We start from the raw sequence: 26,368 nt of genomic DNA on the forward strand, positions 1-26,368 counted from the left end.
TAGGTTGTACATTACGTATTATTTGTCTTAAAAATAAAAATAAAAAGTTTATGCTATACACTTAGGAATATTGGTATTGTTTTCTTTCTCTATGCTCTTAACAATCTAGAAGTCTCACGTAGCTTTTGCATCAGAATAATTGTTAGAAACTTAGGTTAATATGTAGGTAATAATCTTTGCATCTATCTATAAATATATTACATGAGTATCTATGATTGTTAGTAGTAAGTTTCTGAAATCTAGGCTAGAGTACTTATTCTACAAATCCTGTGAGAATATAGCCTAAAGCCTTATATGAGCGAAATATTTGAGAAATGACACAAGGGAGAAGTAAAATCCGGATAGAGAAATCACCGCGTCCACTTGCTTGATCACTATGCCATATCTAAAAGCGAGAATTTAGGCCCTTTTTGGATCGATATAGCTAGAAATTCTGACCTAAGTATATTTTCCGCTAGTCGCCCCACTGAGCCTTTCTTTAGCCTTCCATAAACCACAATTCCTTTACCCTGTTACAAAAACAAAACAAAATAAAAAAAAAAAAAAATCAACCTACCCAATCTAGAATAAGTCTGAGAATAGAATGAGTGAAGAAAGAAGAAGAGAAAAACCTGTGTAAACAAAAATTAGTTAGTTGCTTCAGAAAAAGAAAAGAAGTTTCCATCCAAAGAAAAGAAAAATAAAAATAGAAAGAAAATAAAAACTCCAAAAAAAAAAAAATAGAATAAAATGAGTCAAAAGCCAAAAAGAAAAAAAAAAAAAAAAAAAAAAAAATGGCTAAGGATGGAAACAAAGTGTAGAAGCAAAAGAAAATAACAAGGTTTTCTCTAAGTTACATAATATGAAGACTCTATTATCTCAGGACTTGTCCTTTTTGAATATCCATTTCCTTCCTTCTTAAACCATCTCCTAATCCCCCATGACACCTAATAAAGACCTCTAGCTCGATTAGGAATAGGTTAGTGTGATAGTAAGTGGCAGATGTGTTTGATCGACCCGGCTTCCTTGTTGTCATTGAGATTGTAAGGTAAAGTGTGTACTTTTTTAACTTTGGAGTAATGAAACTTGAGTGGAAAAATCAGAGTGTTGTTTCTTGACTATTATTGTGAGAACCTACTTAGGGACGCTATTCGAAGTTCTCGAAACAAACCCGCTAAACATTTGATAGTACTACTCATCATTGTATATATGTTTATTGTAGATGATTGATTATTATGCATATATTAACTTAGGGTTTTGACTGGTTATTCTTGTATAATTGCTAGAGATGTATAGATAGTTGAGCATGAATAAGGAAACAATAGTTTTATTTTCTTAGTCGTTGTAGTATAGATGAAGTTTGTGAGTACCTTCACTGGAAAACTCTCACGAGGCTATAACTCGTCCACTAGGGAATTCCTAGTGGTTTAAGGCCTTGTTGCATATGGTCAATGCAATCGCACTCAGCGAAACGAGAATAGTTAGAACTCCATTTTTGGTCACTTATTCTAATTTCTCATATTTGCTTGAGGACAAGCAAAATCCTTGTTTGGGGGTGGTTTGATAAGAGCCCAAAACTGTAGTTTTACCCCTTAATAATCATAGTGTTAGACCAATTATGTGAATAATAAGTAAGAGTTAATACTGATTACGTGTTTTATGCATTTCGGGGCTTCAAAGTCCATTATGTGCAGAAATGTGCCACTTTAGCGAGATAAAGGAGCAAAAGTCGTGAGAACTTCGAATGCCATATCTTTGGACTCAGACCTGATTGAGGCCTACCTTATGTCAAAACGACCGGCTCGGAAAGAGCTTCGCAATGGTCCAAGCCTTGACCCAATCAGAGGAGCAGAAGTGGACGAAAAGTCTGTGGAAGCCAACTGCAGCTGAAGAGGCCTTTTTTGAATTTGAAAGAATTGGGTTTTGGGCCCGATTCTGCGGCCCAAAACATGGCTCCAAGCCCATGCACGATTTTTGGATCTGAATGTATAAAACAAAAGCTTAGCTCTTTGTTAATGGTAGATAGTTAGGTGAAAAATAAATTAGATTAGTTAGCCTCCATTAAACCTTAGTTCTAGATCTAGTTTTAGATTAAAGGAATTAGTTTTTATTCTTGCTTTAAATTTAGTATTGAATAATTGTTCTCCCTTGAATTAGATAATAAAATAGTTGTTCTTGATTCAATTTGATTTGTCAATTACAATTGTTAGATCTAATTTCATTTATTATTTGTTATTCAATGCTTAGTTATTAATTAGATTTTGTTATTGTTTAATTTAGATTAGTTAAATTTCATAAAGTTAGAATCTTTACATTATGTTTAGTTTAGATTCAATGGGAAATGTTAGTTTAATGAATCAAGGCTAAAACCTCCATTAGAGGGGTTGATGAAGCCTTGATGAAAACTTAGTTGTTTAGTATAGAATCGTTGTAGAATCTATTCCACTCTAGAAGGTAGGTGTTTTAGCCATGAGAATGGGTGGGCGACCTCACATGCTAGTTAGTATCCGGTAGGAATGCCATGAACACTAGGGATTAGAACTTCGAAATTTCGCCAGAAGAGCGTGAGAATTGAGATACCACATTCTACGCTTAGGTTGTTAAGTTGGATTCGAGGTGGATTCAATTCCCCTCTAATCTCTTTATCTAGATTCAAACAATCCTATTTCCGTAGCTTTAATTAGATTAACTTTAGTTTATATTTCATCTTGTTATTTATTATATCTAGTTATTTAAATTAACGTCTTGTTAGTATAACATTTAAGTAAAGCTCTCATTGACTTAAGACTGATTTCTTAGACTTAGAAAACAATCCATGCTAGGGAACTAGGAGTGGAACGAACTTATCTACTCCACTATATCTCATAGGATTGAGAGTAGAAATCTTTGATAAATTAGACACGTAAAAGTATAAGTTTAGTTTACTTACGTTGTGAATTCTTAGTTCATTTCGTAGGTAGACTATTCATTTTATATTTATCAAATGGCGCCGCTGCCATCTTAGTTGCACTTTAGCATTGTTTTCATAATAGAATTAGTCATTTTTAAGTCCCATTTCACCCACCCACCCTTGTTTGATTCATACTGTGGTTGCCGTTTCAGTTTTGGAAAAATTCCGCCAAGAAAAAAATACACCGGCGCCCGGCAAAGAAGAGCGCGAAGCTAAGTTCTTGGAATTTTCGTTCGTCAACCGAAATTCAAAGAAGCGCTAACCGCTAAGTTACTGGAATTTTCGTTTACAACTGGCTCCAGCGCTTCAAAGAGAGCGACCGCGCTAAGTTTTGGAACAGGCAGCCTTAGCCTTTTGAAATTTCGAATTTCCCCAGGTTTGATTCGAACTTCGAAGTTGTCAAGTTTTTCAGTGTTCTAATCTCTTATATACACTGAACACGCGTAAACAAGACGCTATTCAAAGCAGAAAGCAAGGAGGCATTGGGTACTCCTTCTTCCACTCCTCGCATCTTCGTCGGAGGAGTTTTAATTCTAGTATAATCGGGCTTGTTTTTGTAGAAATAAATACAACCGCCTATCTAGAATTTCACACACTACACCCGATATTATGGCTGAAGAAAGAGACTCCTCTCTCGACTTTTATAAAGCTTTGGCGATAGCCCTAAATCTTGCATCGTTCTAGTAAGACTAACGGGGATTTTTGAATTCCCCAAACATATTTAATCTGTTACCCGTTTTCCATGGTCTAGACCATGAAAAACTTACCAACACATCGCGTAGGATTGAACAAGTCCTTACAACATTCCACCATCCTACGGTTGGTACAGAACAGATTAAACTAAGGGTATTCCCCTTCACCTTAGTTGATAAAGGCGTCTTGGTTAACGCCCAAGCGCCTAATTTCATGGACTCGTGGGCCAAACTTGTTCAATTTGTTTATGGAACATTTTACCCCCTAAAGACGGATGAAATGCTTTCCAAGATTCACTTCTTTAACCAGAATCCTCATGAATCATTTTGAGGCTTGGAATCGTTTCACCGATTTGCTTATTGAGTGTCCACACCATAACCTAGCAAAAGACACGTTAGTTCGTGCCTTTTCAAAGGACTTCTACACCACCATAAAGAAGTCCTTGACATAATGAATGGGGGTAGTTTCCTAAGTAAAAGGAGCCCGGAGGCTTACAAATTTTTAGAAGATCAAACTAAGCGTAATAACAATTGGGGGTAGTGATGATATCCCCGCTCTGTTAGTTCTTCTTCAATGATTAAAGGCCCCGGTATGTTTGAGATGAAACCGATCTAGAACTTAAAAATTTGATCGAATCTTTAACTAAAAAGGTTGAGGCCATTTAAATACAACAAAAGCCTATCCCCGTCATGAATGTAAATTCAAATCCATGTAGTTTACATTTGGAGTCCCGAGCATACCAACTCCCAATGTCCTATAGCCTATGAACATTCTTGTTCCATTAATAGTGAACCTAAGCCCTTGGAGACAAAATCCCAACTTGCGTTTGACACTGCCTCATCAATATTGAAGTTAAGGCTTTTTATAGCCCCGAGCACGGTGCTCTAATTGGCGGGCAAATGACATGGTTTCCCAAATACAAGTCTAAAGGGAGACATACCTATAGGAGTTTTGAAAGCAGTTCTATCGCCCATAAGGCATCCGATAGGCGCTTTGACCGATCTTTCCTATCGGGGTTCTGAGTTGTTTCTAAAATCTTTTTGATTTCCCTATTAGAAACTTCTACTTGTCCGCTAGTTTGTGGATGATAAGGAGTTGCTACTTTGTGTGTAACTCCATACTTTTTCACTAGGGATGCAACAACTCTGTTGCAAAATGTGTTCCACCATCACTAATGATGGCTTTAGGAATGCCAAACCGACCGAGAAAATATATTCTTTGATAAAAATACAACGGTCTTATGGTCATTGCTACGGCAAGCTAGGACCTCTATCCATTTTGACCCGTAGTCCACGGTGACTAGAATATAAATGAAACCGTGGGAAACCCGGGGAAAGGACCCATGAAATCAATGCCCCAAACATCGAAAATTTCAACTATCAAGATTGGATTTAATGGCATCATATTACGCCGTGATTCACCCAAGTTGTTGGCAGCGAATACCGTCTTGCAATGCACTTGGGCATCCTTAAAAGGGTAGGCCAATAAAATCCACATTGCAAGAACTTTAGCGGCTGTTTTCATCCCACTAAAATGTCCACCACACTCTTTGTCATGGCGAGCGATAGAACTTCATTATATTCCCACCGGGAATACAACGACGAATAATCGATCGCCTAATACTTAAAAGGTAGGGCTCATCGGTGAGTATAACTTAACTCGGCCAAAAAAACTTTTACGTTCATTCCTTGACCAATTATAAGGCATAACATCAGCCGCTAGATAATTTACAATGTCAAAGATACCATGGTCTTTGAAAAAATGGCATACAAATGCTCATCGAGGAAAAGAGTCCGGTATGGACTCTCCGAATCGATCGATCGTTGTTTGTGAGTCTAGATAAGTGATCGGCAACTACGTTTTCGACCCCTCCTTTGTCCTTTATTTCTAATGTGAACTCTTTGCGGAGAATGATCCATCGGATTAATCTCGCTTAGCATCCTTCTTTGCAAGAAGGTACTTAAGGGCTGCATGGTCCGTGTAAACTAAAGTTTTAGAACCAACCAAATAAGGACGAAACTTATCTAAAGCATAAATGACGGCTAAGAATTCTTTTTCTGTAGTCACTACATCAGAAAAAGCCAAAAACGACGGAAATTGCCGTCCTAAATCGAGATTTACGACGGGAAATGGTGTCCCAGAATTCGTCGCGAATAGCCCTGTCGTTAATATTAACGACGAGAAAATGCGTGGTAAAGCGAATTAGAAATGCGACGGGTGTGCGACACTTAAAGCCGTCGTTAATTAAAAGACATTCAAAACCGTCGCAAATTTCCTTTTTGCTACAACTACATATTTTCAAATCTATAACGTACTGAACCGTCGTAAATTTTCGTCCAAATAACAAATTTTCATCCAAATAACAATAGTATTCCCCGTCGTATTTGTTTAAAGTAATTTTTTTTTAAATAATTAATTTTTTTGGTAGAACCTATTTTTTCCCCGACACTGCTATTAATACTACATGATTCTCATATCATAAAATCAATTACACAAACATACTAAAACAACACATTTCAAAATTTGATATATTATATATTGGTTTTCCAAAATTTACAATGTTTACAAACTGTTGATTGCCAATAAATAACTAGGCTTTTAAAGTACACAAGGCATAATAAGAACATAATGGGGAAAATAAAATTGTGCTTTGAAATTCCTATATCTTCATCACCTTTATGCAATTTGGTCTTTCATTGAGTCGCACAACCTTTCATGACTAAACAATCTCAAGAACATCAGAAGTTCTATTTGATAAAAGAGAAACCTAAGATCCGTCTCCGTCCTCTTTAGAAGTTGGTCCTGGAGTTACACTACGGCGGCGAGCACCCATGCAGGACCACGGCGATAGAGATGACGGGGTCTGACAACGCTTGGAAGTACCCAACATATAATCATAATGACAACATGAAAAACAAAGTTCATACTTTAGATCCAAATTAAACCTAATAATAATAACAAACAAGAAGCCTGCATCAGGCATCAGGACAAGAAAGACATTTTGTTTCGCTACGTAGCAAAAAAAATTATAACCTAGCAAAAAAAAAATTGTTTCGCTTAATTAATATCTGAGAAACATTGACACAGGTGTGTGTTGGTTTCTGACATAGCGACCTATATGACATAGGACATAGCTAGGTAAAAAAATATTTCAATTCTCTAGTTACACATATATTTCTTGGGGTTAAAACCTTATAAAGCGCCTCCTTACAAGGAAATCAATGCTAGGGGCATCTCATGGAATTGTGACTATGTTAATAGGGAGTGTTCTTAGTCTATCAGGGTAACCACAATTAGAAATTTTATGCATCAATGTGTTTGTGTCCACACGGATATGCGGATACTTATCTTATTGGGCACAGATTAGCATTTGTTTTGGACACAACACAAACCTTTCCCTACTAGAAAGATTTTTTTTTTTTGCAAATCAATTCATTACTGAGGCTTTCAAAATATGAAGTGTCCATGTCACATAGCTTAATGTGCTACTAAAGTACCAAAGAGAAAGGCCAAACCACCAAGGCAATGCCTTGCAATTTATCCTCTCTACAGCCTAATACTTGTTGGGCAAAGACAATATTATTTCCTCAAATTCTAACAGAAGCATAAGAAGTTTGTAACATCAATTGTTCGAAAGAATCATTTAGCACAATAAACCACATCCCTAGCTGCTCAAAAGCAGACATAAGTTCTCAAAGTTGCTACAAAGTAACCTGAGTACTACTGGAAACATGGATGCTATGAGCTTATTAACAGTTCACAGTAGTCACATCAAATACCAGTCAACTTATTTTATAGAGACATACCAGGAGCAAACGTGAAGCAAGTGGTTGAAGAAAACTCTTTCCGTTCTCTAAGTTTATAAGTTAATAGTGCAGCAGTCCCACCCCATTTTGGATCTTCATTAGTATCTTTGTTAGCCTCGACCAATGGCGCTGCAAAGGACAAAAATAAATAAATACCTACATAAATAAATCTATAAAGCTCAATGCATAATAAAACTATTGAGTACATAGGTAGCACATATAATTAAACTACTGAATGATGTAGAGTTTCAAGATAATCAATAGAACACAGCTTATGTGTTGTATTGGTTGGAAAAATTCCCCTGAAACCAAGGAAATCCAATCTGGGATTACTAGTTATTCAATATAGTGTCTCTTTCCATGTGAAGAGACACTACACTAGAGAATCACTTGTAGCATAAGCATTCACAAATCTGCCTGCTACCATCTGCCAGCAAACATGTATAACCAGCAGCAGCAGCAACAGCAGCAGCAAAAGGAAATCAGCTCTAAACCAATTGCTTTCCAACAGTAGGCGGCAGCAGCAGCACTTGCTTTCTAGCAGTAGCAACAAGGCTTAAATTAATAATATATCGGTAGTACTAGAATTAAAATCTGATAAATAGAGGCAAAATCTCGAGTTTCGTGCTACAAACCACGCCTACTATTTATCTATTTGGTATCGGTAAAGTGATTCACTGTGTTACAGAACCTACAAACCTATCAAGGAGAGTTTAGAAGGAAAGACAATGCAGAAACTACAAGTCTAAATGTGCAATCAAAATCTAAAAAAAAAAGGCAATCCGTCAATACAGCTTCCATAAAATTTGCTCCATTCTTTACTAAATTGCAGTAGTCAACATCAGCTTCATTTTGAACGAAAAATTGATCAAAAACTCTGCAGTGTTATCAAATAAGTGTGCATGTGTCTATGCGAACATAAAGTAACATGTAGAAATTAAAAGCAGAAACGGAATAAGATACTTACAGTGAACGCATTTTCAACCAAATGAAAAACAGGGCCTTGCATGCCAACCAGCTCGTCAAAAGGTACATCTTCTGCACCATCAGCATCGTCCAAGCCATCAAACATTTGTTCGACATGAGCCTCAAGACGCGCTGCCTGCATTTCCAACCTAGCAGCAACGTTCTCCGCATTTCTCCTAATTAACTAACCAGCCCCACCAATAGCATCTTCACCATTTCCAATATCAGCATTAACCCTATTATTTGCTGCCGCAGCCCTTCTCGCAGCAAGTACCCCTTCATCTTCTCTCTCACCATCCTGCCCACCTAGCTCTCGTAAATGTCTAAAATAATCCCTCAAAGAAGTAGCTACAAGAAAAATAAAAACAATACTAGCGGACAGCAGAAACCCATGCAAACAATCAGTAAGAATCACAGTAGTAGATATATGTCTCAAAAACAACTTATGAGCTTCACCAAAACTCCGCACGAAAGCCAAACGCCATATCCAAAATGTAATAAATGGTATAATCAGAAGCCAGACAGATAGCACAAAACCAAGACGCAAGAAGAACTGCAAAACATGACAAGCTTTCATCCCAATTCCAAACACAAAACGCATGGCTTGTTAGAACTTAGAAGTCACCCTTTTTTTTATCTCTTCTGTTTCCACTAGGGTTTCTAACTGGGTATAATGAGCGCGAGAATGAAAAACAGTGAGTGCAAGAATGGAAAACTACCCCGCGACGAGTTCTTGAAATGGAAAGATCTAGATTGTTTTAACTTTTCTACTATGATTTTAGCATGTTGAAGTGTTGAACTCACACTGTTCTCCATGGACGCCACTAGTAGAAAGTTGGAGGCTACGCCCTCATGTTTTTTTTTTTTTTTTTTTTTTGAAAGGCAAGCAGGGTTTTTGAGAGGTCCCTTACCCCTATTTTATTAGAAATAATCATATGTCTTGGTTACATTTTTGAGAGGTCCCTTACGCCCTCATGTTCTTAACTCTTAGTTCTTGTCTTCTTTTATTATGTTTTAAACTGTTAATCATGATGATGGGTGGGTTTAGTGATTCGATGTAGTGATTGCCTGCCATGTTCTTCAAGCACTTAATTTGATGGTCATAAACTTTGGTAACTAATCACCAATTTCCCTCCAACAATCTCAATACAACAAACATCAAGTCCCCGGCAGCCAGAGGTCATTGCAAGCTGCCAAAGCCTCATATCTCACACTATCAGCTGGTCCTAGGCCTAGTCCATGGTAGTATGGTACTACTTAGTGCTGAACATGACTAATTATTGTACGTTTTCTATCTATTAATTTCAATCCAAGTAAATTATTATCAATAGAAATTGTGAGTGTTGCCTTGAAGCGTGTGTGAAGCCCAAACTATCTAGTCTGAAATTCAGAATACTCTTTACTCTGCATCTAGCCTAACTGTCTTTTTCTAAAAAATAAGCCAGTTTTTATTACTTGTGATGTGGCCACATGCAATATCAAAGATTTGACTAATACATATATGGACCTAATTTTTTACCCCTTCATTGCAAATTTTGACTTTGCACATATGGGATTACTTCTCAGTTGCTCCAAATTGTACAACTCCTATTTTTGCTATTGTTGATTGTCCAACACTCAATAGGGATGATTTTAAGGACAGGTAAGTATTGAAATTGGAACGGAACTATTGACTGTTCCGGTCACGGGTCATTTCGTTCAAAACCAATGGAATCCAGGACAACATGAGAACCAAGTGACCAACCTATGTAGTGTATTACCGTAATCAATGGAAGTGTAAGGAATTTTGCCAAGTAGTCTTTGGCTCTTCATGAGGGTACATTTCATATACTACAAATTTTCGATTTTGAAATGTGTATATTGAACCTATCCTGAATATAAAAAAAATAATATAAGTTATTATGATAAAATTCCAAGTTATGGTCAATTGTGCACAGTTCATATCCAACTAACAATTACTTTTGCACCATTGTTCGGCCATTTTTTTCCATGAATAAGATGGATAGCGGGTTAGGTCTGATCAGATCATGCTGCACGTACTGATGAAGTTATTCTCCTCAGGCAGAGCTTTTACTGACCATGATGGGCATTTTTAAGATTTATGCACTTCATTTAAAGTTGGCACACAAAACATTTATTTTACTTAGAAGAAACAGTACCAACTATAGACAACAGATTCACATGGTGACATAGGTGCAACAGTTGGAATTAGTAAGAGAGTTAAAGGGTGATCAGGTGATGGAAACTTACAACCACCAGATGGCTACCCACACTGCAAGTACAAGACTCATTCATGGATGCGTTTCTTATATCACCTCTACATACTGAACTAAGAAACCAAAGACGTACACATATGGAGAGAAGTGGCGTAAGAGTTCCAACTGAACTGCTAGTACTGTTAAGCATTAAAAAACTTGTGCTGAAACTCAGTTACAGATATCACCCGATTGACCAATCAAGAGTTCGGATAGCAAGAGAATCTAATCTAATTTTATGCCACATTGAGTGTAAAAGATACTAAGAAACCAAATCACGTTTGATGTCTTAAACGATATGTGCAGTGGCTTATCAAAAGAAACCGAATCTAATAAGAAATTTTATCAATGTGAAAGAATAAAGCATAGAACAAGAGTTAAAAAACAGATGGAAGGGCTAAATTTTATTCAGAAAATCACAGACGTTGACAGAACCTGCTGAACTGTCAGCTCGAGAACTAATTCATCACTCTGAAGTAAAACAGTCATAACTATCACTATATAACTTAGAATGGAACAAACCAAAATGGATATAAAACTGCACTCGAAATTCTACAGCTTCTGTTCAGACCAACCAAGCAAATTCCACATAAAACTTCTAATGAAGCCGACTAAACACAGAACATGGGCTGGAAAATCCTAGTTAACATAGCTATGCTAAAACAGTTGTATCTTTTTCTATATATATTGGATTGAAACAAATCCAATTGGATATCAAAGTTAAGTAAGAGTTCTACAACTTCTATTTGAACCTCAAAACCTAGTTCCTACTCACAAATCCACACAAGTCAGCACAATAGACCACAAAAAGGAAAGACAAACAAAACTAAGTTATCCTATTTGTCATAATTTCAAACTCTACAAACCCAAGTTTCTAAGTTTTAGAAACATATCAACCCCAAACATGAAGACTTTACCCAAAACGTTAATGAGGTGCATTGATGTTAAAAGTGATTTCTTATCTGTACTTAGGAAAAAAAAAGGAAATGCATCAGATGCACTTGCAGAGAAACTGCACCTAGTGATTATAGCTGACCGATAGTACTCACTCAATAGTGCTGGTGAATGTACAACTCAGACACAAATAGAAGCATCAATATGTTATTGAAATTTGAAAGTACTCAGAACAGCTATAAACAATTAATATCAAAATAGGATAAGGAAACTACTAGCAGGTAACTAAGTTGTCTTTATGTTTCTCTTGTTGATAAGGAACGAGATAACTTCATGTTTTTTTTTTAAACGGTAACGAATTCGTAGTGTATCAAAAATGCAAATCAATTTGCAAAAGCAAACAGGGAAAACAAAGAAACATTACATCGATCATATCACTAAAGGAAGAATAACATCACTCAATTTCTTGAGGCATTTTCAATTTCGAACGATAACACTTTTTTGACTGTGCAATCTCCATAAGCCCCTTCGACTATCTCACCAACCCATCAACCACAACCTGCACTATGCCCGCGGAAACATGGCAATTAGAGCCAATACTCTTTTCACAAAGCTTAAGAGCAAGACCAAACTCCCCTTTCCCACAAACACAGGGAATGAGTGCCTCAAAAGTGAACCAATCCATAACAACATATTATCATATACGTTTTTAGCTTCATCCAGATTCCCGTTATTGCCATACCATTTTATAAAAACATTATACGTAAAAAGATTAGGTTTCTCTACGTTATTCCCAAGCTGTTCAACTAATTCAACTGCCTCCGATATTAACCAAACCCTGCAACTTAGCATTATAACTTATTATATCCGGGACAATCCCACTCTCTTCCATCCTAGCCCAAATCCTCAAACTTACCATCCCTATAAAACCCATTCAGCAGTGTATTAAAAGTAATCAAACTCGGCTCCACCCCATTTTTCTCCATCAAACGAGCATTCTCCCACTTCCCCATTTCAATAAAAGCCTGAATAAAACAAGAATTGGTAGAAACTCTGATAGGTGAAGCAAATCAAACCTATTTTTAAATACAGAAAATAACTAAACAAAACTAGAGTGGCTAGGAATGCCACGGATATTCTCTGGAAAATTTAAAACGTCGAAGTGAGCTGTGGCTTATAAATAGGAAGACGAGGAGATAACGGGCGAAGGATATTCTTTCTTTTTTTCAAAGAGAGTTCTCTAAACAACTTGTCAGTCTCATCAAACTTGTTAGACACAACACTAGCATTATACATCTTAACAGTACGTTCACATTTTAACTCAGGCAATTCATCAAACAGTTTTAAAGCATGATCAAACATACCTGCTTTCCAATATAAAGAAATAAGTCTCATAGCAAAACCTTGTTTAATATCATCAAACTTCTTCTTCTGATGTTCCAACACTAACGAATGTTGACGACCAATAGTTTTTTCATATACTAAATGTCGAGAACGAAACCGACGTATTTCGGAACACTTTTTGAAGTTTTCGACAAGGGTGGTAGGATTTTTTTGTTTGGAAAGTTTGTTAATTGAAGTGGGGGTTTCTTCTTCTTGTTTGGGTGTTTGGGTTTTTGTGAGAGTTTGAGGTGTTGCTGTTATTGGGGTGTTTTTGGCAAAGACACGGCTGAGACAAGAAATGGAAGTAAACATTGTTGTTTTGAGGTTTGGTCTAAAACCAGTGTCAAGTTTGAAGAGGGGTTTTGAGATAACTTCATGTTGATAACTAGAAATAATAATTAGATGTTATATCAACATTTATATAGATAAATAATATAAATCTAAACTACAATGAGTGTTGCAAAAAGAAATTATGTTCGTAAAGCTGTACTTGCAAGTTGCAACCAACACTAGATATTCATGGATTTCATAGATAATGAATTAATCAACATGTGTACCTGGTCAATGGCAGCAGCAACATCTGCAGTGAAGCCTCCAAAACTCTTGTACAATGCCTTGTAGACCGAAATGCTGAAACAGATTTTCAGACCATCAAAAATGTCTACTTACATCAAACTCTGACATGGAAATAATACTTCACTATTTTTTTACATGCCTAATTAATGGAAATTGACAATCCATCATCATATTAAGCATCGGCTAAAAATCTATACAAGGCAATGAAAAGTGCTGCAATTTACTATCACTGGTACTATCCTTATGTAGCGTTGCACACATTTATGATATCGTGGTTAGAAAGACTTACGATCCGTGACCATCACCGTCAAATGGCGAAGCATGGTCTTGATTGGCATTGAATATTCCTCTTGTTATAGCGGATGCAGCAAAATGACGAGCACCAATCAATTTTCTATTACAAGAGCCAGATGGAAAATCACTCGTGACTTCACAGATATCAGAAAAGTGTTCAGGAACCGGGAAAACATGCTCAGAAATGTCATCGGAGAAGCTGGGGTGTGTTGGATCAATTCCAGTGTCAACAAAACCAATAACGATTCCTTCTCCAGCTAATTCAGGTCCACCTTCCTCAACCCATGCCCCTAGAGGAAGACCCAAGAACTCTGGAGTATGGGTAGTTGCAGTTAATATAATCACATCAAGAACTCTGGAGTATGGGTAGTTGCAGTTAATATAATCACATCAAAATATACAACAAAGACACAAGCTTTTACATTTTAAGGGATGAAGAAATCCTAGACAATAATAAAAACACAATAAACCCAAAAATTTAAGAAATTTGCACAACCCATGAGTAGAAATTAGGGTTCTAACAAAAACGAAAATTGGTGAGAGAGAGAGTGTGTGGGTTACCAAAACTTGAGAGAGATGCAGCTCTTGCCGATTTTGAGAGAGATTTGAAGCTCTTAGTGTCAAACACTCAAACCACTACCACCAAAGATTTACTGTCTTCTTATACTAGGGTTAGTGAAAGAAAGAAATACTGGGCGGGGTAGTCAAATATTAGCGAAATATTGAGCGCGAAAAAAACAAGTGCAATCACTTTCTCTCTAAAATCATCTACGACAGTCATCGAACTGGAAGAGCACACAATGTCTCGTCTCTGATTTGGGACGAGAACTTCTGTCCTTCAGTCAACTAAAGTCAACCTAAGTCAACATAAAAAAAAAGTACGACGGGTTTCAAACCATTTAAGACGGTAATTATTGTTCCTAATTGGAGACGGGGTATAATGTCCCGAGAGTGCGTCCTAATTCTTAAATTCTGGTGTAGTGAGTTGAATAATTTCGTTGAGCATCGTTTAATGTTTTACTAGCATAATAAATGACCGTGGACTTATTATCTAGTTTTTGTCCCAAGACTGCACCAACTGCATAGTCACTAGCATCACACATGAGTTCGAAAGGTTTAGACCAATCGGAGGTCAGATAATTAGTGCGAGAGGTTAGGCGGCTTTTAAAGTTTCAAAAGCCGCTACGGTTAAAATTAAAATCAAAGATTGCATCTTTCAAAAGAGATTAGTTAAAGGCCTAGCTATTTTTAGAAGTCTTTAATAAATCGCCTATAAAAACCTGCATGGCCTAGAAAGGCTCTAATATCACCGGACAAACCGTGGTTTAGGTAAGTCATTTATCTTATCTAGTTTGGCCTTATCTACCCGATGCCATCACTAGATACAATGTGACCTAATACTTATGCCCTTTTCACCATGAAATGACACTTTTCCCAGTTTAAAAGCGAGACTCTTTTTCTTCACACCTTGTCAAAACCTTAGACAGGTTAGACAAAAGATCTATGAAGGAGTCTCCATAGATAGAAAAATCATCCATGAAAACTTCCATAAAGCTCTACCATGTCACTAAATATATGAAGCATACCATTTGGAAGGTTCCAAGAGCATTACAAAGGCCAAAAGGCATTCGTTTATAGGCATACGTTCCAAAAGGACATGTGAAGGTAGTCTTTTCTTGGTCATCAATATCAATAATAATCTGAAAATAGCACGAGTAGCCATCCGGAAAACAATAAAAAAAGCATGACCGACTAGGCGTTCGAAAGCATTTGATCTATAAAGGGTAAAGGAAAGTGATCCTTTCGTGTCATAGCATTTAAACGTCAGAATCAATACGAGATCCTCCATTTCAAAGGACCAGGTGACAACATAGTCACCCTTTCCGATTCTGAACCATGGTAACTCCCCGATTTCTTAGGAACTACATGAATGGGGCTTACCCATTCGCTCGAGAGATGGGGTATATGATACCCGCGATCGAAAGTAATCGTAAGACTTCTTCCCTAACCACCTCTTTCATGGCGGGGTTCGCGTTTACGAGGTTCGCGAAAAGTCTTCGCGTTATCCTCCAAATGGATACGATGAGTGCAAACATTAGGGTCAATTCCCTTAATGTCGGATAGGGACCAACCAATCGTAGACCGATGTTCCCTAATCACCCGGATTAAGCGTGTCTCTTCATCCTTAGATAACGAGAGAAGATATAATTACGGATGATTACCATCCGGATCAAGTTGTATATATTTTAACTTTGGGGAAGGGGTTTAAGATTTGGGGTGGGAGGAAAATCAATAGATGTTTCATCGGGGGGTCCTCATTTTGCATAATGAATACTTGCTTAGGTAGCAAGTCTTCATACTCAATATGGAGCAACCCGGGTGTCTACAATTGGTGTGGACTCAAGGATGGTGTTGACTTCCTCTAAGTAGGAGTCATTTACAAAATCGACTTTCCAAAAGAAAGGAATTTGTACATATTGTTTTCGTGAAACGTGTTGTTAAAATAATCTTGAGCTAAGCTCTCGATCATGCTAACCTCCCCATCTATAGATGAATCTGGGTAAGCTGTTTCATCATTTTAAAACATTTACCTCAACCGTGAGATGGCCAAAAGATAAGTACATCTTACCATCGCGGCAATTAATAAGTGCGTTGGCGGTTGCTAAAAGGGGGCCCTAAGATGATCTATCTGAGTCATTAGCGACTTCCTCGTATCGAGGATAACAAAATCCAGCAGGGGATAGTAGAAATCTGAACATTAACAAGCACGTTTTCCACTACACCCTTAATATACTTAATAGACACTGTCCGCTAATTGCAGCGTTATTTTTTGTAGGTTGCATTTCCGTACACCTATTTGTTTATACAAGTAATACGGGGAGTAAGTTAACACTTCGCCCCGTGTCTAATAAAGCGGTCGTCGTGGTGGGAATCTCCTAAGGTGCATTTTACAAGAAGGCGACCCGGGGTCCTTGTACTTAACAATTCCATTATTTTCGGATAAAGTTGGGAATTGTTCGGTTAAAAAGCGTCTTTAGGTATGTTGGTCTTACGCCTAGTAGTGCCACAACTCTTTAAGAAACTTAGCGTGATTAGGTAGCTTTTTAATAGCTTCGAGAAAAGGAAGGTTTATCGTTAGATTTTGAAAACGCGTTCCTAATCTCCTCGAAGTTGGTATCCCTGGTTAGCATGGCTAATTTTTGAGGAATGGTGGTTTCGCTCTATATTTAGCGTATGGCTCGACTTGATGTGTAACCTTGGCTTTTACGTTTCTTAGGTTGTGGTTTAACCGGTACCTCTACGGTGGTAGGTTCTTGGTTTCTATTTCGATTATCTAGTTCGATATCCGGTGTAAGAATCACGATGGGGTAACTATAGGCATAGTTACTTTGTTATCAACCACCTTTCGAGGACCGGTGATGGCATTCGGTCACCTACTATTGTCGTTTACGTACTAGTATTACCGTTTACCTCAAAGGTCGTGTGTTTGTTGTTTTAGGGTTTGGTATCGCTTGTCACGGAAACACCTTTCGGTTGGCTTTTCTCTTGGGCTAACTGTTGTATGCCCCGATTTATGGATTGTAATATCTGTTGGTTTGATTGAGTCATTGATTGGAAAAGTTGTTGGGTAACTTGTATAAAGGCGTCGATCACGGTCCGGTAGTGTAGGTGTAGTAGTCACGGTGTGGTGCGACGGAACTATCTCCGTTGATTATTTATGGGTGGGTTTTGATAGTTACTATTGTTAAGCAGGAACGATACCTCTATTGGTATTATAATTATTATAATTATTCTGACCTTGTGCTACACCATGTCATGGTTAAGCTTGGTTGTTATAATTATTATAATTTCCCTGACCTTGTCCCTTTCCTTGCCTAGGTGGAGCTTGATTATAGTTGTTTGTTTGCCTAACATTTTGGTTATTAAACCACAGAGTTGTAACTTGTTGATTGTTTAGCCAACTAAAGTTGGGATGTTGTCTCCATGGGGCATTAGGAATAGGATAGTTATTAATGGAGCAAACATTATCTTGCTCTAATTGTTGTTGTTGTTAGGCGAGAGGACAATAGAGTCGGGGGTGCTCATGACTCAAACAGAAATTACATGGGTTGGAGTTGACATTCATGGCGGGAGTAGGCTTTTGTTGAATAGAAATAGCCTCTACTTTTTAGTTAGAGATTCGATTAAATTTTTAAGTTAAGGGTCGGGTTTCATCTCAAACATACCCGCGCCTTAAGCTGTTGAAGAAGAACTTAGCGAGGCCGGGGGATATCATCTCCCCAATTGTTATTGCGTTTAGTTTGTTCTTCTAAAAATTTATAAGCCTCCGAGGCTCCTTTACTTAGGAAACTACCCCATTCATTATGTCAAGGACTTCTTTATGGTGATGTTGAAGTCCTTTGAAAAAGGCACGAACTAACTAACGTGTCTTTGCTAGGTTATGGTGTGGACACGCTTATTAGCGGATCGGTGAAATGATTCCAAGCCTCGAAAATGATTCATGAGGGTTACGCCGGAAGAAATGAATCTTGGAAAGCATTTCATCCGTCTTTAGGGGTGGGTAAAAATGTTCCACAAATAGCTGAACAAGTTTAGCCCATGAGTCCCTGAGTTAGCGCTTGGTTAAGTTAACCAAGATTTGCGCCTTATCGGCTAAGGTGAAGGGAAATACCACCGGTTTAATTTGTTCCGCACCAACCGTAGGATGATGGAATGTTGTAAGGACTTGTTCAATCCTACGCGTGTGTTGGTAAGGTTTTTCATGGCCTAAACCATGGAAAGCGGGTAACAAATTAAATATGTTTTGGGGATTTGAAAATCCCCCCCCCGGGTCGCTAGAACGATGCAAGATTTAGGGCTATCGCCAAAGCTTTGTAGAAGTCGGAGAGAGGATTCTCTCTTTCTTCACCCATTATGTCGGTATGGTTGGTGGAATAGTAGTTAGAGGTGTTATGATTGGTATACTCGATATGTTTGTTTGTTGACGATTAATTACGTTCGGTGTTTTTCTCCGACCAGACCTTAATCTCATGCAAGTCTAAGTCTAAACATGAAAACAACCCAAACAATCTTGATATATTAGTATGAACCTCTGGCGAAGATCACGAGGTATGGAAGAAAGGAATACCTGAAAGCGTCCTTGCTTCGCTTATGAATAGCATCTTGTTTACGCTTGTTCAGTGTAAATAACAAGTTAGAACACTGAAAAACTTAAAAAATCGAAGTTCGAAACAAACCTGTAGAAATCCGCAAAATTTTGCTTAGTGGCGCAGTGCTTCGGAGAGAAGGATTGTCGCGCTCCTAGTCCAACGACGTGGCTGGTCGCGCTTTGGTAAGAGGGCAGGTCACGCCAAGTCCAGTAAGTTAGAGGCGGTCGTATTTTCGGGGAAGAGGGCGGGTCGTGCTCAAAGTCCAGACTATAGAGCGAGCGATCGACGCGTTCCGTGTAATTTTTTTCGAATTTTTTCAACGGCGAAACGAATAACCACAAAGTATGAATCAAACAAGGGTGGGTGGGTTTAATGGGACTTAAAATGACTAATTCTACTATGAAAACAATGCTAAAAGTGCAACTAAGATGGCAGCGTATGGCATTTGATAAAAGGATAAATTTGAATAGTCTACCTACTGAAATGAGCGATGAACTCAAAGCGTAAGTAAACTAAACTAATCTTATGATGCTTATATTTATCAAAGTTTTTCTACTCTCAATTCTATGAGATATAGTGGAGTAGAAAGTTAGTTCCACTCCTAGTGCTCTAGCATGGAATGTTTTCTAATCTAATTAGTCATTTTTAAGTCAATGAGAGCTTTACGAAGGTGATATGCTACGATACTTACTGAATTTGATTACTTGATTTTAACTACGAATGCTATAGAAATATGATTGTGCTTGAATCTAGATAAAGGATTAGAAGGGAATTGAATCCACCTCGAATCCAACTTAATAGCCTAACATAGATTCTTGTATCTCAATTCTTACGTTCTTACGACAAGAAATTCGAGTTCTAATCCCTAGTGTTCATGGCATTTCTACCGAGTACTAACTAGCACGTGAGGTTGTCCACCCATTCTCATGGCGAATCATGACCTTCTAGATTGGAATAGATTCTACAATGTTTCTACACTATACCACTAAGTTTTCATCAAGGCTTCATCAACCCCTCTAATGGAGGTTTTAGCCTTGAGTCATCAAACCATCATTTCCCATTTCATTATAACTACACATCATATTAAAATTCTAACTTAACTAAATTAACTAACAATGGTTCAATCTATTTAAACTACGGAATGATAATCAACAAGAATTAAAATCAGATCTATAAATTGAAATAACACAATTCGAAATTGAGAAAACAACTATTTTGTTTATCTAATCAATCAAGAACAATGATTCAAAGACTTAATCTAAAACAAGAATTGAAAATGGAACTAAAGCTTAATTTAATTAATGAAAACAGATCTAGAATTATCTATATTAATTTAGGTGTAACTAGCTACCATTAACAAAGAGCTAAACTTTTGTTTTTATACTTTTAGATCCAAAAATCGTGCATGGGCTTGGAGCCATGTTTTGGGCCAGAGAATCAGGCCCAAAACCCAATTCTTTCAGTCCAAAAAGGCCTATTCAGCTGCAGTTGGCTTCCACAGACTTTTCGTCCACTTCTGCTCCTCTGATTGGGTCAAGGCTTAGACCATTGGAAAGCTATTTCCGAGACGGTCGTTTTGACATAAGGTAGCCCCTATTCCGAGGTCTGAGTCCAAAGATACGGCTTTCGGGAGTTCTGCTGATTTGTGTGCTGTTTCAGTGCGTGTTGACTTTTCAGCTTTTGACCAGGCTTTAGGAAGGCTTTATCTTCTTGAATATTGGCCGTTAATCACGGAACTCCTTAGTAACCGACCTTTTCTCCTTTATCTTACTAAAGTGGCACATTTCTGCACATAATGGACTTTGAAGCCTGAAATGCATAAAAACACATAATCAGTGTTAACTCTTAATTATTACTCACATAATTGGTCCAAAAGTATGACTGTTAAAGGGTTAAAACTACAGATTTGGGCTCTTATCATGGATCTGTTGGGATCCAAGTATTTTGGCGATTCAAAAGGAGGTGGAAGGGAGACAATTTGTGCACTGTAAGGCTTCCAGCTTGCAATTTGGTTTCAGTTTTTTGTTAACTATCATGTATGCGAGCAATAAATACCAAGATAGGCAGATTTTGTGGGAGGAGCTTAAGGCCTTAAGTGCAAGTATCCATTGGCCTTGGTGTGTAATGGGGGACTTCAACAATGTGCTATTCTCCCATGAAAGAATAGGTGACAGAGCTGTACATCCGAGAGAAACGCAGCCGTTTGCCAGTTGCTTGAATATAGCAGGTTTATTTGATCACAAAGCGTCAGGTTGTTTCTATACTTGGAATAGCAGAGGAGCAAACATAAGAAAATGGTCAAAGATGGATAGATGCTTAGTCAATGCTGCCTGGTCAACTCAAAACATGGCTACAAATGTGGAAATTTTAAGCCAAGGACTATCCGACCACTGCCCCCTGGTTATGTCGTTCCTGAGTTCTGAAATAAGTCATCCCCCGTTCATGTTTTGTAATATTTGGTTGCTTCATAAAGACTTCCAGGCTTCGCTAAAGGAGAGTTGGGATATACCAGAACATGGTAGCCCACCATACATGTTGACAAGGAAACTGAAAAGTTTAAAGGCAGTATTGAAAGGTTGGGCAAGATCTTTGAGCAATGATATTCAGAGGATGGTCGAAGAAGCAAGAACACAGCTCCAGTCAGTGCAAGAATTGTTACATCGGAACCCTTTGGACTGTACCCTTAGTGTTCAAGAGTTTGAGCTGCGTGCTAAGCTATGTAGATTGATTAAAATGGAGGAAGTAGACATTTATCATAAAACGGATATTGACTGGTTATGCTTCGGCGATAAGTGTAGCGCCTATTTTTTCAATGCTCTAAAAGAGAAAAAATCTTGAAACTTAGTAGGGGTTATAGAAGATGCCTAAGGCACAAAAAGAGAGGGGAACGACCAAGTAGCAGCTGCCTTTCTCCATTTTTATTCGGAGCTGTTGGGAGTGCCCTCTAAAGCTTATTGTGACGCTGGGTTTCTAAACAATCTCAAAGTAAAGGAGATCGACCAGAATACAGGCACCTCTCTATGCTCCCCTATTTCAGCAGTAGAGATCAAGGAGGCTTTGTTTGATATAGAGGACAATAAATCACCAGGCCCAGACGGCTATAATGCATGTTTTTTCAAAGAAAGCTGGGATGTTATTGGAGCGAGTTTTACGAGCTATCGGTATATATTCATGTACAGGAAAATACTCGGAGGTATAAATGCCACCTTTCTTTGCCTCATTCCAAAGATGAAAAATGCATCTTCAGTTGGCTCATTTTGACCCATAGCTTGCTGCAACATCATATATAAATGTGTGGCGAAAGTTATTACCAACAGGATGAAGACCGGCATTTCTGGGCTGATCTCTAGCTCCCAATCAGCCTTCATACCAGGGAGGCCTATACAAGATAATCTTCTCTTAGCTCATGAGCTCTTAAGAGGGTATTCGAGAAAGCATGGCCAGAAGCGATGTGCAATCAAGCTAGATATAAAAAAGGCGTACGACTCTGTTTCTTGGCAAGCTCTTGAAGCCATCTTGTGCCGATTCAAGTTTCCAAATTTGTTCATAGAGTGGGTAAAAATGTGTTATGAAACTCCTACATATTCAGTTATGGTGAATGGGAAGCCGGAAGGTTACTTTGAAGGAAAAAGAGGATTGCGGCGGGGTGATCCGGTTTCTCGTATTTGTTTGTTCTTGTCATGGAAATCTTGAGTGCACTCCTCCATCAAGATTCTGAGATGAACGTAATTAGTGCTCATTCGGAAGTGCGAGGAAGTTAGAGATATCACACCTCGTTTTTTCGCGGATGATGTGCTACTCTTTGTAAAGGCAATATTGAATCTATGAAGGCCATACGGGATACTTTGAACATTTTCTCTGATGCTGTGGGGCTTCATTTCAGCAATGATAAGACAACTCTTCTCACGAGGCGGTATGAACGAAGCGAAGGGTTAGAGTTGGCGGCGATTCTTGAAATATCTCGATTGGTCGCTCCACCTATCACTTACTTAGGTCTCCCTCTCACTGCAACGAGACTTGGCATAAGAGAATGTTTGCCACTAATAGAGAAGATTTCGGCTAGAATATCTAACTGGAAGAATAAGGACCTCAACAGAGCCGGGAGAGTGCAATTGGTGAAATCAGTCTTATCTTCTTTTCAAACCTACTGGGCTCAAATTTTCGTCCTTCCTAAGAATGTGATAGACAAGGTGGCAAAATTATGTAACAGGTTTATATGGGCTGGGCCAAGCATGGAAAAGAAGATGCACCATGTAGTGCGACTCTCAGACTAGATAAAGAACACGGAGGGATAGGCCTTGTCGACCCTAGAGTTTGGAATAAAGCAGCATATTGTGGACTGGTTTTTAAACTTGCACAGAGATCAGAGAGTCTATGGGTCAAATGGGCATGGCAACATCACATCAAGCAAAAACATTTTTGGACCATGAAAACTCCGAGGGATTGTTCATGGGTGTGGAGGGGCATAATGAAACATAGAGAGATATCATGGAAGTTCATCAGATACTGTATTGTGAATGGAAATGGTACTAGCTTCTGGCATGACCCATGGTGTTCAGGCCCTCTTATTCTCAACAGTCAAGCCAGAGCTCTTCTAGCAAATGTAGTCCAAGAAGATGCCAAGGTGTCAGAAGTGATAGCTGATGGGGGCTGGTCAAGGGTAATCACTGATCTTCAGGAGTGTGAGGTAAAGGAAAGGATTATGAACACGGAGATTAACGCCTACATCACAAAAGACCAGGTTACACGGACACCTAACAGCTCAGGAGATTTCTCTACATCATCAGTATACTCTGTCCTAAAGAATGTGAGGAGTAAAGTCAAATGGTTCAAGATAGTATGGGGGAAGTACTAAGTCCCAAAGCACTCATTCACAGTTTGGCAATTGTTCTCCGGAGCTCTTCCAACACAGAATCGACTGGTGGCGAAGAAGATTATCAGTTCTACAAAGTGTTGTTTGTGAGGAAACCATGAGGAAAGTTCGGCCCATCTGTTTTTCGATTGTTCCTACTCTAAGTTAGTCTGGGAAGAGTTCAAGAAGGCGATGGGACTACCAGCCACTGTGAGAGCATCCCATGATGAATGGTACTACTTAATGCGATTAAGCAGAGCGAATACCATGGTGTCAGAAGTGATTAGAGCCTTTACATGTGCAGCAGTGCAGGCTATATGGACTGAGCAAAACTGGAGGTTGAAGAAAAATCGTTTTAAAGCAGCTGATGAGGTAAGCCAAAAGGTCCTTAATAGTATGAAGATCTATATGGGAAAAATGCTGGAATCTGTCCAGGAAGAAGTGGGAACTAAAGTGTTATTGGCAAAGTTGGGAATCGGGGTAAAAGTTATACACAAGGAGGAAAAGTGGGTGAAATGGGAAAAGCCGGAGGTGGATACAGTGGTCCTGAACACTGATGGGTCGGTACAAGAGGGGGTGGCAGGCTATGGAGGAGTCTTCTTGGGGACGGCTATGGGGAAGTGATAATGGCGTATAGTGGCAGTTCTAAGAGATTATCGGTTATCTTTCAGGAGCTTCTCGCGGTCCTTAAAGGGCTGGAAGGCGCGATACAGCTGAGAATCAAACGGCTTCAAGTGCAATCGGATTCCATGCAGGGGGTCCAGATCTTAACTAAAAAGGAAAACCACCGCGGGTATCTTGTAGGAACTTGGTAGCACATATCCAATTTGTGAGTATGGAGTTTGATCACTTATCATTTGTCCATATCTTAGGAGAGTAACCAAGTAGCTGATTACCTAGCGAAATCGAAGAGAGAAGTGTGTAATGATTTTTTGCTCTTTATTCCCCCTATGGATCGGAAAATGCATGTATTGACCATGAGGGATAAAGAAGGTATTATGTATTTGAGATCCTGATATATAAAAAGTTTGGGGACTGAGCCCCTAGTTTTTTCAAAAAAAAAAAAAAAAACAAATGAAGAAAAAGGTTAATGATAGCATAAGAAAACATTTCGGAGTTTAGACACTTAAAACTTAATTAAAAGTATAGCCATGCACCCTGGATCTTAAACTAATTGCATATAGTCCTCATCTTATTCATCCAATATGCCCAGTGGAAAATTCAAGTGGAATGGGCTTAGTTATTGCTAATATTGTTACAAGTTTATCGTTACGTTACGTAATCGTATTAACGTTGCACCTTCAATTCTTGCTCATAAAGTCCTCATCATTGTCATTTTACAAAACAGTGGATTGTATAAATGGGTTCACTCTACGAGTGGCAGTGTTTTTAAGAACTAAGTAAGAAGGCAAAGAATTGAAACAAGTAGGATGTTTTGTGCCTTTTGCACAAGGAGCCTAATATTCTATTGAAACTCGAGGGAATTCGTCAAATGATTGGCTATTGATCATTCTCTTTGATTTTCAATGGCATTATCATTTTAGAAATGTCGTGTTTATTAATAAGAAGGGTTTCATGTCTCTTTCTCATTGTATGTTGGATTATACTAAAAAACATTCCTATTAAACTACTTAGAAGTATATAAGAGGATATTTTCTTATTGATAATACTAGCATCATGCACGTGCTACGCACGTATTAACAATGCAGCCGTAAAATCACAAACTTATAATTGACAAGTAAGACCATCTCTAGGTGGTAGTATAAGCTGTCAAAATCTTCAAATTTGAAGAAATACTTCGGAATTTCCCAGAATTCCAACTTTATGTGGCCTCAAATTCGGTGGCATCACCTGTTTGTTCGCATTCTTGTTCGCAAATTTGGCAATTTGGATGCGAATACAGAACGACATTGGTAATGTCGCGCGCCATTGCAAATGTCGCCTCAATTTTTTTTTTACTTTGACCAGCACCACGCGCCAGTGGTACTGTCGTGTGGGTTGTTTTTTTTTACTTTTGGAATGGTTTCACGCCACTCCTAATGTCGCGTGGGTTGTTTTGGAATTGTATATGCGACACTCCAACTGTCGCGCAACAGTGGTAATGTCGCGTGGGTTGTTTTTGGCTAATGGAAGTTGTGACCACCTAGAGTTGGTCGAAATTTGCAACCAGATTCTCCAAATTTTTCTTCAAATTTGAAGAGTATACTACCACCACCTAGGGATGCTCTAACATAAAGTAATTCACACACAAAACAAAACAAAATAAAATAATCCAATGCTGAGCTGCTCAGTTTCTGCAAAGTTTATTAGTACATTGATTTTTTTATCATTCAGGTTATGAAAGAAATATCGAGTACATGGAAGGACAATATGAAAACAACTCTTTCCCCTAACATAGAGCTGCTCAAAAACTTTATTCCACAATAGCCATCAAATAGGTATATTCCTTTGTCTGTACGCTCTTTGATCCTCCTCTCAACCTCAGGTCTAAAATGTTTGATAAGACACTGCACCGACCAAGTAGTAGCACGTCTCATGCTCAGATGGTGTGCTCTTCAATTTGCTTAGTA

The 26,368-nt window shown here is 38.3% G+C and overlaps 3 protein-coding genes and 1 long non-coding RNA gene across 4 annotated transcripts; 2 read left to right on the forward strand and 2 right to left on the reverse strand.

The window, feature by feature from the left end:
- Positions 1-6,474: 6,474 nt before the first annotated feature.
- On the reverse strand, positions 6,475-14,759 carry LOC147487708 (uncharacterized). The gene is made up of 6 exons (XR_015201287.1): positions 14,358-14,759; positions 13,792-14,107; positions 13,484-13,556; positions 8,396-8,692; positions 7,429-7,965; positions 6,475-6,494 (listed from the first exon to the last, which is right to left on the reverse strand). It is a non-coding gene; the product is annotated as an uncharacterized LOC147487708 (long non-coding RNA).
- On the reverse strand, positions 11,733-13,476 carry LOC147487709 (small ribosomal subunit protein mS78 (rPPR3a)-like). The gene is made up of 2 exons (XM_086571013.1): positions 12,908-13,476; positions 11,733-12,479 (listed from the first exon to the last, which is right to left on the reverse strand). Exons 1-2 carry the CDS (start codon positions 13,236-13,238, stop codon positions 12,355-12,357), a joined length of 456 nt encoding a protein of 151 aa, XP_086427139.1. The 5' UTR covers positions 13,239-13,476; the 3' UTR covers positions 11,733-12,354.
- Positions 14,760-22,264: 7,505 nt separating the features above from the next.
- LOC147487710 (secreted RxLR effector protein 78-like) lies at positions 22,265-22,639 on the forward strand. Its single transcript, XM_086574113.1, has one exon. It carries the CDS (start codon positions 22,265-22,267, stop codon positions 22,637-22,639), a length of 375 nt encoding a protein of 124 aa, XP_086430239.1.
- A 523-nt stretch (positions 22,640-23,162) lies between these two features.
- On the forward strand, positions 23,163-23,801 carry LOC147487711 (uncharacterized). Its single transcript, XM_086574114.1, has one exon. It carries the CDS (start codon positions 23,163-23,165, stop codon positions 23,799-23,801), a length of 639 nt encoding a protein of 212 aa, XP_086430240.1.
- Positions 23,802-26,368: the final 2,567 nt, after the last annotated feature.

The sequence above is a fragment of the Coptis chinensis genome, chromosome 7, assembly GCF_015680905.1.
Source record: "Coptis chinensis isolate HL-2020 chromosome 7, ASM1568090v1, whole genome shotgun sequence".
NCBI lineage: Eukaryota > Viridiplantae > Streptophyta > Magnoliopsida > Ranunculales > Ranunculaceae > Coptis > Coptis chinensis.

Coding starts and splice junctions, on each gene's coding strand:
- LOC147487709 (XM_086571013.1), bottom strand. CDS start 13,238: ATGTTTACTTCCATTTCTTGTCTCAGCCGTGTCTTTGCCAAAAACACC. Junction 12,480..12,907: donor TTCTTTATATTGGAAAGCAG/GTATGTTTGATC, acceptor TAATACACTGCT/GAATGGGTTTTATAGGGATG.
- LOC147487710 (XM_086574113.1), top strand. CDS start 22,265: ATGAAGACCGGCATTTCTGGGCTGATCTCTAGCTCCCAATCAGCCTTC.
- LOC147487711 (XM_086574114.1), top strand. CDS start 23,163: ATGGGCTGGGCCAAGCATGGAAAAGAAGATGCACCATGTAGTGCGACT.